Source organism: Ceratotherium simum, chromosome 19 (genome assembly GCF_057802395.1).
Source record: "Ceratotherium simum simum isolate JZ-2026a chromosome 19, ASM5780239v1, whole genome shotgun sequence".
NCBI classification, from domain to species: Eukaryota; Metazoa; Chordata; class Mammalia; order Perissodactyla; family Rhinocerotidae; genus Ceratotherium; species Ceratotherium simum.
In genome coordinates, this window is record NC_141918.1 from 54,384,265 (window position 1) to 54,398,537 (window position 14,273).

General features: G+C 39.6%; 1 protein-coding gene across 22 annotated transcripts in view; it reads right to left on the reverse strand.

Annotated features, from left to right (window-relative positions):
* Nucleotides 1-14,273, reverse strand: part of AHI1 (Abelson helper integration site 1) — a 182,915-nt gene that overhangs the window by 25,581 nt on the left and 143,061 nt on the right. For 17 of the 22 annotated variants that reach the window (XR_015555277.1, XR_015555278.1, XR_015555276.1 and 14 more), the window contains one exon: nt 10,716-10,816. The exons of the other annotated variants lie outside the window; for them this stretch is intronic. Coding sequence is in view for 14 of the 17 variants with exons in the window: in XM_087444150.1 (XP_087300276.1) it covers nt 10,716-10,816 (101 nt within the window). In the remaining 3 variants the exon portion in view is untranslated. The remainder of the gene's footprint in view (nt 1-10,715; nt 10,817-14,273) is intronic. 22 annotated transcript variants of the gene reach the window in all.

Consider the following 14,273-nt stretch of genomic DNA (forward strand, 5'->3'; position numbering starts at 1 on the left):
ACATTCATATTGTTTTGAACAAAATTTTTTGGTCCTGTTGCTTTTAAACTTGCTCTTTAGTTGTCTTCTTTTAATAGGTTTATATCCCTTATGTATACAAGCACAAACCACACTTTTGTTTTATGATATTTATAATGTACAAATTTATCTGCTATAACAGACTAAATAATTATACATGGCATTTGTGGTAATTATAAAAGTTGTGATAAAAAATGTACTCATAGAATAAAATTGTTCATATGGAAAATTCAATTGGAAATATAACTTAGTCTTATACCTGCCAATGAGTTTAAGGACAGGGCAATATGTAGCCTTCCTGATCTCGGCCCAGGCATGCTGTTCTACAGTGATCTCAGGAATGACTATCTAGTCAGTGACTCTGCAAGCTGGCATGACATGGGCAGAGAGCATTTTCTCACAAAGAGATGTTGACCTTTGGAGGTCTATCAAACATTCTACCTCCTTTGTGTAAGATACAGCAGTGTGTAAGAGGTTACTGCTAAACACACCCACAGTAACAGGGAAGCAGAAATACGGTAAAAAGAAAGAAAAGGCTTACGTACAAAAAGGTTCAGTAAAAAGAGTGATACAATCAAATCTGTTCCAATACGTTGAAAAAGATCTTTCATTGTATGCACGGTTTGTGTGGATAAAGAGACATTTAAATAAAAAAACATTCTTTCCTCTTTCTGTCAACTAAAGGAGAACCATGTTAAAATCAGAGACCATTATGACCACATTACTAGGACTGCTAAGTAATACAATAATATAACAACAAGAACATTAGCAGACACTTAATTTTCCACGGTTTATATAAAAATGAGCAGACAGTTAATTTCTCAAGCAAAGGAAACAAACAGTAGTCAATAGATATTTAAATTTAATTAAGAGACATTATATATACTCATCATGTTAAGCCTCACATAGCCGGATACATCTTTATGTAAAGCTGTTGCTTTTAAGTAGGGTAGTCTATAACTCCAACACCACTGCTTATATACTTGCAGGTAATGGAAAATGACAGCAAAATTTCATTAACAGGATCTTACAATAAGAAGAATTGTAATTTAAGGAAAAACACACTTATATCATTATATATAGTATAACACATATAATATTATATATATTTTTCTATTAAAATAGAACAGTAGTTCTCAACTCACGGTGGGGGGGCCCCCCAGGGGAAATTTGGCAATGTCTGGAAGACATCTTTGATTGTCACAACTGGAAGGGGTTAGTGCTTCTGGCCTCTAGTAGATAGAGGCCAGGGATGCTGCTAAACATCCTACAATGTACAACATATTCCCCCCAAACAAAGAATTATCTAGCCCAAAATGGCAACAGTGCCAATACTGAGAAACCTGGAGTGCTTGACAAAACAAGAGGACAGCAGAGTAAGAGTATCAGAGAACTTCTGAAAAAAGTTCATGCTGATTGTCAAGTCAGAAGATGAGGTGACTGATAATAATCAATTCTGCCACGATCTAAAGGACAATTTACGACTAGGAATGATTGGCGGGAAGTTCTCCCAATAACATCTTTCACATTTTAGATCTATAATAGATTACTGGAGGGATGTTACTGATATTTAGGTTAACCTTTGAAAATATCATCATGGACACAAACACTGCGTTATCCTTTCAAACTACCCTTAAAGTCACTGTCAGAGAGTACTGGGCCACGTGGAACGTTGGTCTGACCAAGTACAACATCACTTATTTTATACTTTTATGTACATTCAACATTCAAAGATTAAAATCTATGCTTGCCTTCTCAGAGTCGTGAAGGAATGTCCTGCAAATACTTATCAGTGGTTTATTGACACAATTACGAAATCTTTATTGAGAATTTATATAATTCTCTAAACTGAGTTTTCATGGAAGATCTGCATAAGAAAATGAGATGTGATAGGGGCTGGGCTCAGAGACTCAGATCAGCTGAATAATCAGTGGGTTGCTAAACTGGAAAACAATTTCGCCCTTCTGTTTATTCTGTGTAAGTTTTAAGTAATGGGAGTTAGGAAGACATCAAGGAAACAAGAGATTCCCCAAATTCAGTTTTGGGGTGGAGACTACCAGGGGATTCTCTCACAGACCCTTTATTTCAGAACCACTGGCAATTATCCAGGTCCTGATCCCAGGCTAGATAAACTGAGAAGACAAGCAGTCTGTGGTGCCTCACTCTGTTGAGGGTAAGAGGTCCTAGAAACACAGAGGGGAACTGCCCAAAGTAGCAAGTAACAGAGCTGCTGGGGGGACAGACAAAGCAGGGGCTGAGGGACACGTGTCAAGTACAACGGCTGAGGCAGGCGTGTGAAAGGAGACTGAGTAGTAAAACTGGTCACGGGCCTTTAGGAGAGACCAGACCTTAGGGGCGCCCTTCAGGGTACAAGATTCTTGAGGCTTTGAGAGTTCCTCTGTGTAGAACACTTCGGGAGTCTATCGTTGGGAGTGGAATCTGTGGGTGTGAGGTGACTCACCCTGGCTTTGCTGTCACACCATTGGGGTCCCACTCACTTTCTTCGTGGGACATGTTATTTCTTTAGACTAACAGATATTTTTCAAATCTTAATAACATTTTTTGAAATTAATATTGTTCTCAAAATATTTCTAAGTTATTGAAACAAATTATGGGGAAAAAAGAAACATATATCAGTATTGTCTGCATTGAGATTCTTCACGGGACATAAATAAGTACTTTAGTTTTAATTTACTTATTAGTTAAGATTTTGATTTAGTTCTCTTTAGATAAAGGAAAGAAAACTTCAAATATTCCTAAAATTTTAAAGCAAATCCAAGTGTAAATTATTTTTTATCTATTTAATATAACAAATTAGAGATAAATCAACTGTACTTTCTTTGATAAACAAAATTACTAAAATAAAAAAGATATAAATTGATATTATTCTTTAGTAATAGGAAGGAGGCAATAACAATTATGATTGTATTTTCGACGATTTAGGGTACATTAACTAACTTCTAAGGTATTTGGAAAATCTGCTTTACCACAACCACTGTCTATTATAAATTTGTTGTTGGACTTAACACAGTAGTAAAACCATACTATTCCTATGGTTAAAAGAACAATTCAAATGTACTCCTGGTACAAGGACTAGTAAATGGAAACAATTTTTTTCTATATGAAGTGATTTTTGAAAAGTGATTTATAGCACAATTAATCCAGGCTTTAACGAACTGTCTACTTTTGGGATGAAGAGGGTAAACAAAAATTAGATATTTTGTAGACTAAGACAGGACACATATACATTGAAGGCATCTTATTTATTGCCTACTGTTTTTCTGGGAGAGTGACAGAATTACCAGTGTAAAAGTTTATGTGAGTGTGTGTTTGGCTGGAAGAGGAACTACCCTGGAGTTATCTGATGGTTTTGGGTTCTCTGTTCTTGTTTTGGACTACACAAGAACACAGCTGTTCCTGTATATAACTGGAGTGTGTACTTTAGTTCAGCGGCCAGCTCTTTTGAATTAACCCAGCTTGCTCTACTGACTCTATATGCTAAGTAAAATACTAAAAATAATTAAAACACTCTTCTCACATGAAGAGATTAGATATAATGGATATTTTTATAATTATCTCAGAACAGCAAAACTAATAACTATTATTCATTTTAATGAGTTTTTAGAGAAAGACATAAGCAAAAACATCACAGTAATTTCTCCACATTCACAGAAATAATCTAACTTTCCTATGAGAAATTACTACTATACGTCTGGTGTTTATACAAAAACATACTTGGTTGTGTCAATGTTGAAACATTATAGGAGGTAGAAGGTACTTTTCTACCTGGGTTTTGTTTTTTAGAAATAAAAAAAAAGAAAACTGAGCATTTTCAGAAATTAAAAAAAACTGGGCATTTTAGGAATTAAAAAAAGAAAATTGGGTATTTCAGTACCTTGAAACTGTTAAAAATAGAATTGTCTGTGCTAATAAGAAAAGATGTCCAAGATATATTGGTGAAAGAAAAAATCAGAATATTAAGTATGATCCTAGTTTCATCAAAACAAAGAATACACATGAATAAGGACAGGTATGTCTACATGTGCAAAGAACATTTTTTGCAGGATATGTAAGAAATGGTTAGAGCGAACATGAATATTAGGACAGAGGAGTTTTATTTTCCATTTACACTGTTCTTTACCAGTTGAATTTTTAAAACAATGAGCATATACTACTTTTATAGTAGAACAACTTAAAATAATTAAAAAAGAGGAATTTTAACAACTTTCCTCCCCAAATAAATGAATGATATAGGTTAATGCTTAGGCTATCGAAAATAAAAAATCTAAAAAAAAAAAAAGTCCAAAATACAAACACAAATAAACCAAGGTTGTCAGCACTACTTTGAGCTTCTTTCCTCCCTGATAGCACCCATTTTCTCCCTTCTATTAGATGCAAATTTACAGCATGCTGTGATAGAAACGTTCCGGAATAAGCCAAGGAAAACACTCTCTTACTCCCACCCCGAGGTGGTACAGGCAGTTATTGATTTGTCTGGGGACTCTCTGGTCTATCGTGGAGAATAGCTAACTCAAGCTCATCCTGCCTTCCTGCAGCGGAAGAGCCAAATGCTGCCATCACCCACTAACATTTCCATGAACCAGATGAAATGCTGGAAGGTACCTGGCACATTTAGTAACAGACAGGTGTGTTCCACTTGGAGGAACTTACAAGAGTCAGCAGCTGCCAAGCTATTAAAAGGTACAATTTTACTTCTTATTCCATTGTTTGAATAGAAATAATTTAAAAAAGAAAGAAAACTATGGAGGTTTCTTTCCTTTTTTCCTAAAAAAGTATAGAGAATACAATTCTAAAGACTGCCACATGAAGAAGGGTACAATGAAACAGGGATGTAAAACACCAGTGTGACACAAAACGTGGCTGGCTGTGCAGGTAACAGCTGCCTGTCTGTGTCGCTGACTAAGTGGTGGAGGAAAAAGGGCACGAGCCTGAGAATGGAGGGGCCGAGCTCCTAATCGGGAGTGTCATTCGGAACAAACCTTTTATGACCATTCTGGATCTCGATTTCCTCATCTATAAAACGAAGGAGTTGAGGAGAATCACCAGGAATGATCCCTAAGGTCCCTCCAGGTCACCAGTTCTATAATTCTATGAACTTAGGACTCCCCCCCAATTCTAGTCACTTATCAGAGATTACTTTTCATATTCTTTTTTTAACGTTTCTTATATAAGATAAAAATAAAACTTGCACACGAAGTTAAACATCTGAGTATTTGTGGTAGGTTTATAAGGCAGGATCTTGATAAAGTTAAACCATATATATACTGATAAAGGAACTAAACTGAAGAAATGAGCTATGCTAGGCGCTAAGGAAGCCCAGTCACACATGTCTCAGGGCTGGCTGTTTGTGTCATGACTCAAGAGTGTCCCAAGGCATTTTGATTACCTGGGACAACATTCATGTTTCTCAGGGTCCTCTTTTTACATAAGCACACATCATTCTTTATACTTTCTCCCACAGGGAAGGAAAACATCGTCTAACTATACACGTGGTACATTCCTAAGAGGCAAAATATATGCAGGATTCTATTTTAACACATGGATTCAGATAAAGCAGATCAAATTACGTTCTTCAACAAAAGAAATCCATGCGTCCTAAACTTTAAAGCCCAATTTGAGTTCCATCTCCTCCATGAGAACTTTTCTACTTTCTTGCACAAGTGGATTCTTATCCTCCGCAACTCCCTTGCTTTACTTAGTTTATGTTTTTAAATGTTTTGCTTTGCACGTCTGCAAGTTCCTTGAGGTCTACTAGAATTAGGCTTTGGGCAGCAGGGGGATTAGCCTGAAGCAGACCTCAAGGGTCAAGTTGAGTATTTGAAGGACTGGTCTGCTGGGACAGAATATAAAGGTGTATATATATATATATATATATATATATATATATATATTTTTTTTTTTGTGAGGAAGATCAGCCCTGAGCTAACATCCATGCTAATCCTCCTCTTTTTGCTGAGGAAGACCGGCTCTGAGCTAACATCTATTGCCAATCCTCCTCCTTTTTTTTTCTTCCCCAAAGCCCCAGTAGATAGTTGTATGTCACAGTTGCACAGTCTTCTAGTTGCTGTATGTGGGACGCGGCCTCAGCATGGCCAGAGAAGTGGTGTGTCGGTGCACGCCCGGGATCCGAACCCGGGCCGCCGGTAGCAGAGCGCACGCACTTAATCGCTAAGCCATGGGGCCGGCCCTAAAGGTATATTTTAAGCATGGAGATCAGTCTGTGAGAGGAAAAGTCACGCAAAATTTAAAAAATCAACCACAGTCTAGACCAAGACTATAATGCAGCAGCTGTCTCCTAAGCAGAGAGGCAGAGGCAGTGAGAAGGGAGTCCTGGAGGCAGGGAGGAGGTCTCTACCCACAGGACACAGGTGCATTGGGAAGAGGAAGGGGCAGTGCCAACTTAACACAACCAGTGAGATGCTGACCGAATTCCCTGTATTTCCTCTGGCTGAGGCAGAATTAGTTCAAGACTACTGGACAGGAGCACACAGAGGTGGGGGTTAGGTGACTCTGATTTCAGGGGTCAGCATGATGCAGAGTCAGAGGCACCAGTAAACCACTACAAGTAAAGCCTGTGTCTTTCACAGCGTCTCATACAGTTCTTGACATAGACTACAAATATTGTTAGCTGTCACAATGACTCCCTATGCCAACATTATAAATGCTTTCATTGTGTTAAACATCTTTAGGTTGTAAATTTACATTAGCATCTTCCTAAATTCTTAAATCTAGTGAATTCCAAACAATGGATAATATTACACATGTAATATTTGCCTGTAGTCAAATTCCTTACCAGCCCTTTCAACTATATCCCTTGTAGTCCCCATACTGTGATAGTCAACCATCACCATATACACTTGCTGTATTTGAAACTGGCTTTTTACCAAGAAATATTTTTCTTTCAGTTCTTTGCAGCATAGGCTGTTCATTCCCACATAACCCACCTGTGAACCATGGGGCCTGGAGTTAACACTGGCCTCCTCTTAGCTCTCTGCTGCTGATTTTAGGCTATTATTCTTTCAACGCACTCCTCCTTGGATGCCTTGACACCTGGCTACAATACCCTCTACTCATCTTTGCATCTGTTACCCTCAGACCTTGTGGTCACTCTAACACAATGGTTTTCAAAGTTGGCTGCACATTAAAATCACCTGGAAATCTGTTGAAATCTACCCATTCCAGATCAATTAAATCTATTTGTGGGTGTGGAGACAGGCATCAGTATTTATTTTTTTAATTTCTTGGGTGATTTCGATGCAAAGCCAAGGTTGAGACATCTGCTCTAACCAAGAATTAAGAACTTCAGCTTCTGATTCACCAGCGTCTCCTTCATCCCAACTCTTGCAATCATTCTGGAATTTTCATGTCCAAGAGGACACCCTGTACAATACTCTGGGTCCTGGTTCCTTGGCTAGCTCAGTTTTAATCACATCCTTCAATTTCACTTCAGCTCCTATACATACTCTGTGACTTTATCATAACCTTGAGCTGCTTCACATCTGAAATATTAAATAAGCTAAAGAGTTTCTGGCTTTACATACCCTAGCTCAGCTTGTTAACTCCTTTACTGTATGACACTTGGCCTCCACCTGGGCGTGGGTGGCTTACTGCAACCTTGCAAGGAACCTTGTGTTCTAAGTCTGCTAGTCTTCTGATTCCACGTCTTTTCCAATGTGGCTGATCCTCCACGATGTGTCCCTCCAGTGACTCTCTCACCAGTGCCATCCAGTCTCCCACCCTCCTGTCCTCTGTCACACCCACAACTCCAAATACCTATCAAACCAAATCTGCCTTCTCCACTGCTATGCTCTAGATGCTGAGCACTAATGATGAAAAATTATGACTACACAGAACTATGCCCCCTACACTTTTATGGTATCCACGCAACAGCTCCCAGAACCACTCAGGAATCTCTTTCTATGTCCCAAATGAGCTCCTGCTCCTTCCGTCCTTACAGGTATTCTAACGGTCACTATTCTTTTTTCCATCTCACTCCTTTGACCCTCACATTTGAAGTGGACCTTCCTTTCTGTTTTGGAGAACATAAAGATATCCTTAATTTCTAGACTTCCACTCTATCAACCTATCTGCATCCTCACTTACCACACGTACCTGTCTTAGAGGGGTACTGCTCTAAGCTCAGCACCGCTGACATGTTTGGCCAGATAATTCTTCATTAAGGGGGGGCTGTCCTATACATTCTAGGATGTTTAGCAACATCTGTGACGTCTACCCACTACACTAGATATCAGTAATATCCCAGTCCTTGCAGTTGAGACAACCAAAAATATCTGCAGACGTTGTCAAATGTCTCCTGGGAGGCAAAAATCACCCTCAGTTAAGATCCACTGCTCTAAGCTGAGACTAATCTATCAACCTAAAAACGTCCTGCTTCCTCCAAGATCCATGTGTGCTTTCTTTATCTATCTTCACCCTGGACCTGTCCATTGGCTTTGTCTCCTTAGTATATAATTTTATGTGTCACTCCAACATTTAAAAAGTCATTCCTGGAACTGGGTCTCCCTCCAGCCATTGCTCGACTTTTTTTTCTTCAAGTGAAGTTCTGGGAATGACTTCCATGAGTTTACTTGCTGAGGCCCATTCTACCTTTCAATCCTGTCTTACTATATCAACCCTGGGTGCTGGTGCAAAGAGGTCAGAGCCCTCCTGATTACCACGTGCTTAGACAACCTAACTGACTGGCTGTTTCTGACACTACTGACTATGCCCTCCTTGAACCTCTCTTATCCCTGGCTTCCAGGGCACTTCTTTTTTCTAGCTCTTTCCTTATTATTCTTTTCAATTATTCTTTCTTAGTTTTCTCCTCTCCCTTTGACTGTCCCTCAAACACCACTGTTCAACTGAGATTCTGTCCTTGGCCGCCTTCTCTCAGAACTCTACAACATTTTTCCTGGGTTACCTCCTTCATTACAAGCTTCAACTCTAGTGGTACAATACAACGAATACACGAATAACCCTTCCCCATTTTATTTTGAAGCCCTACCTTCTCTAGAATTCCAATCCTGCATTTCTGGCTCCCTAGTGATGAATATTTCTACCTGGAAGCACTACAGACACGACTAATAAATCAAGATATCTAAAATTGCACTCATCAATTCCAACTCGCCACCATTCCTTATCTTCATCTCCTCAAGTCTTCCTTATTCTTTTATTATTTCTGTGGTACCACTATCTGTTCAGCTGTATGATAAGCCAGGGCCCTGAGCACAATCCTAGAGGCCAATTTCACTGAACGCATCCAATCAATCATAAAACCCTGTCAGTCACACCTTATGACCCCTCTGCTCCAACCCTATCAATTCAGGCTTTTATATTTTATGTCAATGGATTCCTAACTAATTTCCCTGCCCTGGGTCTTAGCTACCTCTAAGCCAACCACAATGCTGCCACTAGAACGATATTTTTAACATGGAAATCTGGCCACGTCATTACCTGGATTACCTTCTCCAGGGGATCCTCGTTGTCTGAAGGAGACAATCTAAGCATCCGAGGAGAGTACACAAGGCTCCCCACGGCCTGGCTCCTGCATCTCTCCTTTTCTTCTCTCCATCACTCTATGCTCCCCAAACACAGCTGTACCATATCACACCTTACTCAAGTTATTCCCCTGCTAGAATGTTTTCTCTAAGATCATCTACCTGGCATATCCTTTTTCATCCTATAAGCTTCAGCTTAAGCATGACCTCCCCAGGGAAGATTTAGAGGATTTCTTCCTGTGTGTTCCCAACATGTCTGCACAGATCTTCACTACAGTTTCCACCACAATCCACTGGAGATGCCTGCTGCCGAGTCTCACCAGCCCGCAGCTCCTCCAGGGCAAGCACCCTGTCCACTCCACCTTGTCTCAGCAGGACCGGCAGGGTGCTCAGCATGGAAGCCAGCACTCGACAGGCAGAGGCAGAACGACTGATGATGCACGACAGGCTCGACTGTCAAAAACTCTACCATGACACTCTATCATAGAAAAATATGTCTTATATACACGCATGTGCCAGTTCAAGGAGTCAAGAAGAAGTGGAGTTCTTCAGTTAAGGAAGGGGCTAACGTCACACAGTAAGTTTAATAAGTAATACATACGCTGGTACAGTGTTTATTAAACCTGTCTGCCACAGCACTACTAACATCAGAAGACTGACATCCCTGAGGGATGTGATGACCCAGGCTAAAGAACACGACACTTCTCTGGCCTGTAATATACCCATATTCATTTTAACCTGAAAACGTTTTAAATGATTAGTGAGTAAAAGGAATGCTCCAGGAAGACAGAACCTCTTTATTCTGGGGGCTCCAGCGACCTTAGCATAAATGTGTGCCGCTCAGGAGGGGCCAACAACAGTGTCAGTATCACAGTTACAGAAACAAGTCTAGAGTGGAAACAGCATCACATTTAAGGCCACAAGTTCCCCTCTGGGTCCTCGTCCCATCACTTGAGCTGTGACTTGGGAGTCTACTTTATAATCTCTCTGAGCCTCCTCAGTTTCCTTATCTGAAAAATGGCTACAATAATATTTGCCTTATATATTTCATAATGTTGTACTAAAAGAAATTATAATGTATACAATGAAGGACATAAGCATGAAAAATAAAGTAATATTTTATCCAGAGAGAGTGAAAATCAAAGTACATATGCAATATCTATTCTTGAAAACATTTACCCTTTGAGGAGCCGCAGAAGGTTTGTCCATTTTGGTTTTTTCTGTGGGAGTTAAAGGAGGGGATCGCTCCTTTATCTCTGGAGGCAGTTCTTGATATAGTGCTGGAATTTAAAAAGAAATTCATGTAATCAAAATGAGGAGCACTTTTCTATGGGGGAAAAACATGGAGGGGGGAAGATATAAAACTAAGGAGACTGATATTCACTTTCTTAGTGTAACAAGCTACCTAGCACTTATTGTTAAGACGATTTGCAGCCTTACACATTAGTTATCAAAAGAATGTAATTTATGAGTAGTAAGTTTTCATCAGCAGGATTTCAGAGATGTAGAAGGTATCATTTTCTCTTACTACGTGGTCATGCAGATGCTTATTTCATTTCACCTCAATACACATTTACCAGGAACCTGCTACATGCAAGGTTATCGGCTAGGTACTGCTGGAGGAGACATGAAGATGACCAAAAGACAGTCTACGCTCTCAACGTATCTGTCTGCTCAGAGACAGATACGTTCACAAGGAACTGTAAGATAAAATAGAATGTGACCTTATTTGAAAGAGAGGTAGAAACAAAGACAAATTCTGATGAGGGGATGACAAATGTTCTAATGGAAGAAGTGGGAGGCATGTCAGACTCTGAAGAATAGGTAAGATTTTGCCAGGCAGAGGTGTGGGGAAAGGATAATTTGGGAAGATGGTATGAAGTAAATAAGCACAGGGCTAGGACTCTACACAATACTGAATCTACTCACAGTGTTGAATCTAAGATTCTTATAATCTAAGATTATAATCCATATAATCTATTTAATCTACACATGGTGTTGAATCTAAAAATATGATCTGTTTAATCTACACATGATGTTGAATCTAAAAAATCATGTGGGAATTTTAAAGGAGTGAAAAGAAAATCTAATTAGGTTAAATGACTTGGACAACTGAATTGAGAGAAACTGCTAAAATACACCTGATGAAAATTCTAAGATTATGAGATATATTAACCGGCTTTGTGTATGAGTTGATTTTATTATTGGGCTTCTCTCTTATTGGAAAGGATGTTAGATGTGATTAAGGGAAGTTGATCCTGTTTTTCTTTCCAATAGTTTAAGACAGAAACGGAGTAAGTCCTTTACAGCGTCTTCTGTTGCAGTGTTCTCTTGAGGACACGACTCAGTTGAATAGTTGGTAGAGATCTGTTCATATTACACACTTCTTCAGATCATTTGCTTTGCATATTTGGCTTTAGATAAAAGACAATCTCTCCTACTATTTTTAGAGCGGAATATGCTGCTGAAAGTCATTTTTTCTCTAATGTTAAAACTGGACAAGCAAGTTTTTGTTTAATTCAGGTAAAAAGTAGGATAAAAGGGAAAGGAAAATAATCCCTGATGAAGTGAGAATTCAATCATTATATTCTCAGGTTTTCTGTTTGTTCTGGCCTTTACAAGGCTTTTTCAACAAGCAGTGACTAATGCCAAAAGAAAACATCCAACAATTCTGGGATACAATAAGGAATGATGGCAGTCGAAGGATGGTCACCACTGGAGATATGGAACTGATTTCTGCGTGTGGCCACCAACCACTGTTGCAGGATGCTTCAGAAGTCTCACTTTGGTTATTATGGGAAAAAAACAAATTTTATTGGATTTTTAATCCACTTAAGTATCTACAGCCTCTCAAGATTTGCAAGCCTAAGAAGTTGTTTTTTGCAAACTAACTAGATTCTAAAGTTAAGGCACCTAATACCATCCTCCCTGGAAAGACACAATCTTTTTATATTGTCAAGTGAAAAAAATTTTAGGGCCGGCCCCGTGGCTTAGCAGTTAAGTGCGTGCACTCTACTGCTGGCGGCCCGGGTTCGGATCCCGGGCGTGCACCGATGCACTGCTTGTCCAGCCATGCTGAGGCCGTGTCCCACATACAGCAACTAGAAGGGTGTGCAGCTATGACATACAACTATCTACTGGGGCTTTGGGGGAAAAATAAGTAAATAAAATTATAAAAAAAAATTTTTTTTTTAATGTTTCCATTTGTATCTGGAAGAAATAATGGATTGTAATATCTAGTTAAAATGACAGATATACTCCAGAGTGACTATGATTGTGCAGACAGCTCTTAATTTAAAAACAGAAGCTACTCCTGCCCAACTCCAGCTGGGAAGGAGAGGGAAGGAAGGAGACGGAAGGAACTTGGATATCTGTGACGGTCTGGAAGTTAGAAATGCTGAGCTTTTGGAAGACGACTGGGAATGAAACTGTCCTAAAATTTCTTGCTTTCACACCACCTTAAGTGTTCTCCATTATGCATCCTCTTTTAAAGGATAAAAATATACCTCAGATAGTTTCAGAGCTATCAGTCACTTACTACTCAGAGAAAAAGAATTAAAACAGTGGCATAGAGGAGATTAAGGACTTTGTTAGGAGAGAGGGAGGTGACAGGTAGCACTTCTGAGGGGAGGAGCTTGCTGAGCACGCACATGAGCTGAGGACGGGAGCTGCAGTGAGTCCTAGAGCCCTGAGAGACTGGGGAGGGGCACTGGGAAGCACCAGGGGGCAGACAAGGGAGTGGGAGATGCCAAAGGGAAATGCTCCCATCAGGGCTTAGCACAGCCTCCAGGATTCATGGAAGAAATCCTTCATCTTCCTTTCCTTCATCTCTTTTGCTCTCAAAATTCAGAACTTAGGTTAGGAATCAATAGTACTTTTGTTCAGCCATAGTTTGGATTAAAGGAAGTTTCATAGACTAGCCTGAAAATCAACTATTATTTATAATAATTACTTCTTTGCAAAACAAAAGACTTAGCAATAAACATTCAAAACACAGAGTGTTCTCAAGGCTGCCTTACTACATTTTAAATCAGAATTATCCGATTTTAGTGTTTCTGGAAGAAAGCTTAGAGATGATCAAGCTCAACTTTCTCATTTTACAGGAGGAAACTGAGGCGTATCAGTATTAGCCGTGGAGCCAGGATCAGAAATCAGTTTTCCTGACCCCTGAGTGTGGTGTTTTTCCTATCACACTGTCAAGTTAATTGCCGACAAGAGGCATTCTTCTGAAGAAGCACAACTATGTTTCTCCCCTTTCTTCATAGTCTTTAAACTATTTTGTTTTCAAGCTCTCTGTGTTTAGTTCCATTTTCACCTCTCAAGGCCTAGTAGTAAATCTACAGCTTTCAGCAACTCTTATTTAGAATTTCTTCTCCAGCTCATTTCTTTTCCCTTTCACAAACGAGGGCTTGATTTACTGGAGAATGAAGCAATCTTTTGTAGTTTCAGCAGGTAATGGCTAGGACTGAGGTACATGAAGGAAAAGAACAGGAGTTGGGGAACTAGAGGTTCTTAAGGAACCTGTTAGCTGAGGAGTCACTGCGGCAAGAGCTGATGACATAACCGTGTGTGAGGCAGGAGGCAGGGAAAGGGGCTGAAGAAGGAGGCTAGCAGCCAATGGGCAGGTCCCCTGGGATGAGAAGTCCATGCAGCAAATATTTCAATCTCAGAATGTGATCACTTTCTAGTGTACTAGTGCCTCCCCCTTTTCATTTTTTTTGCATCATGAGAACAAAA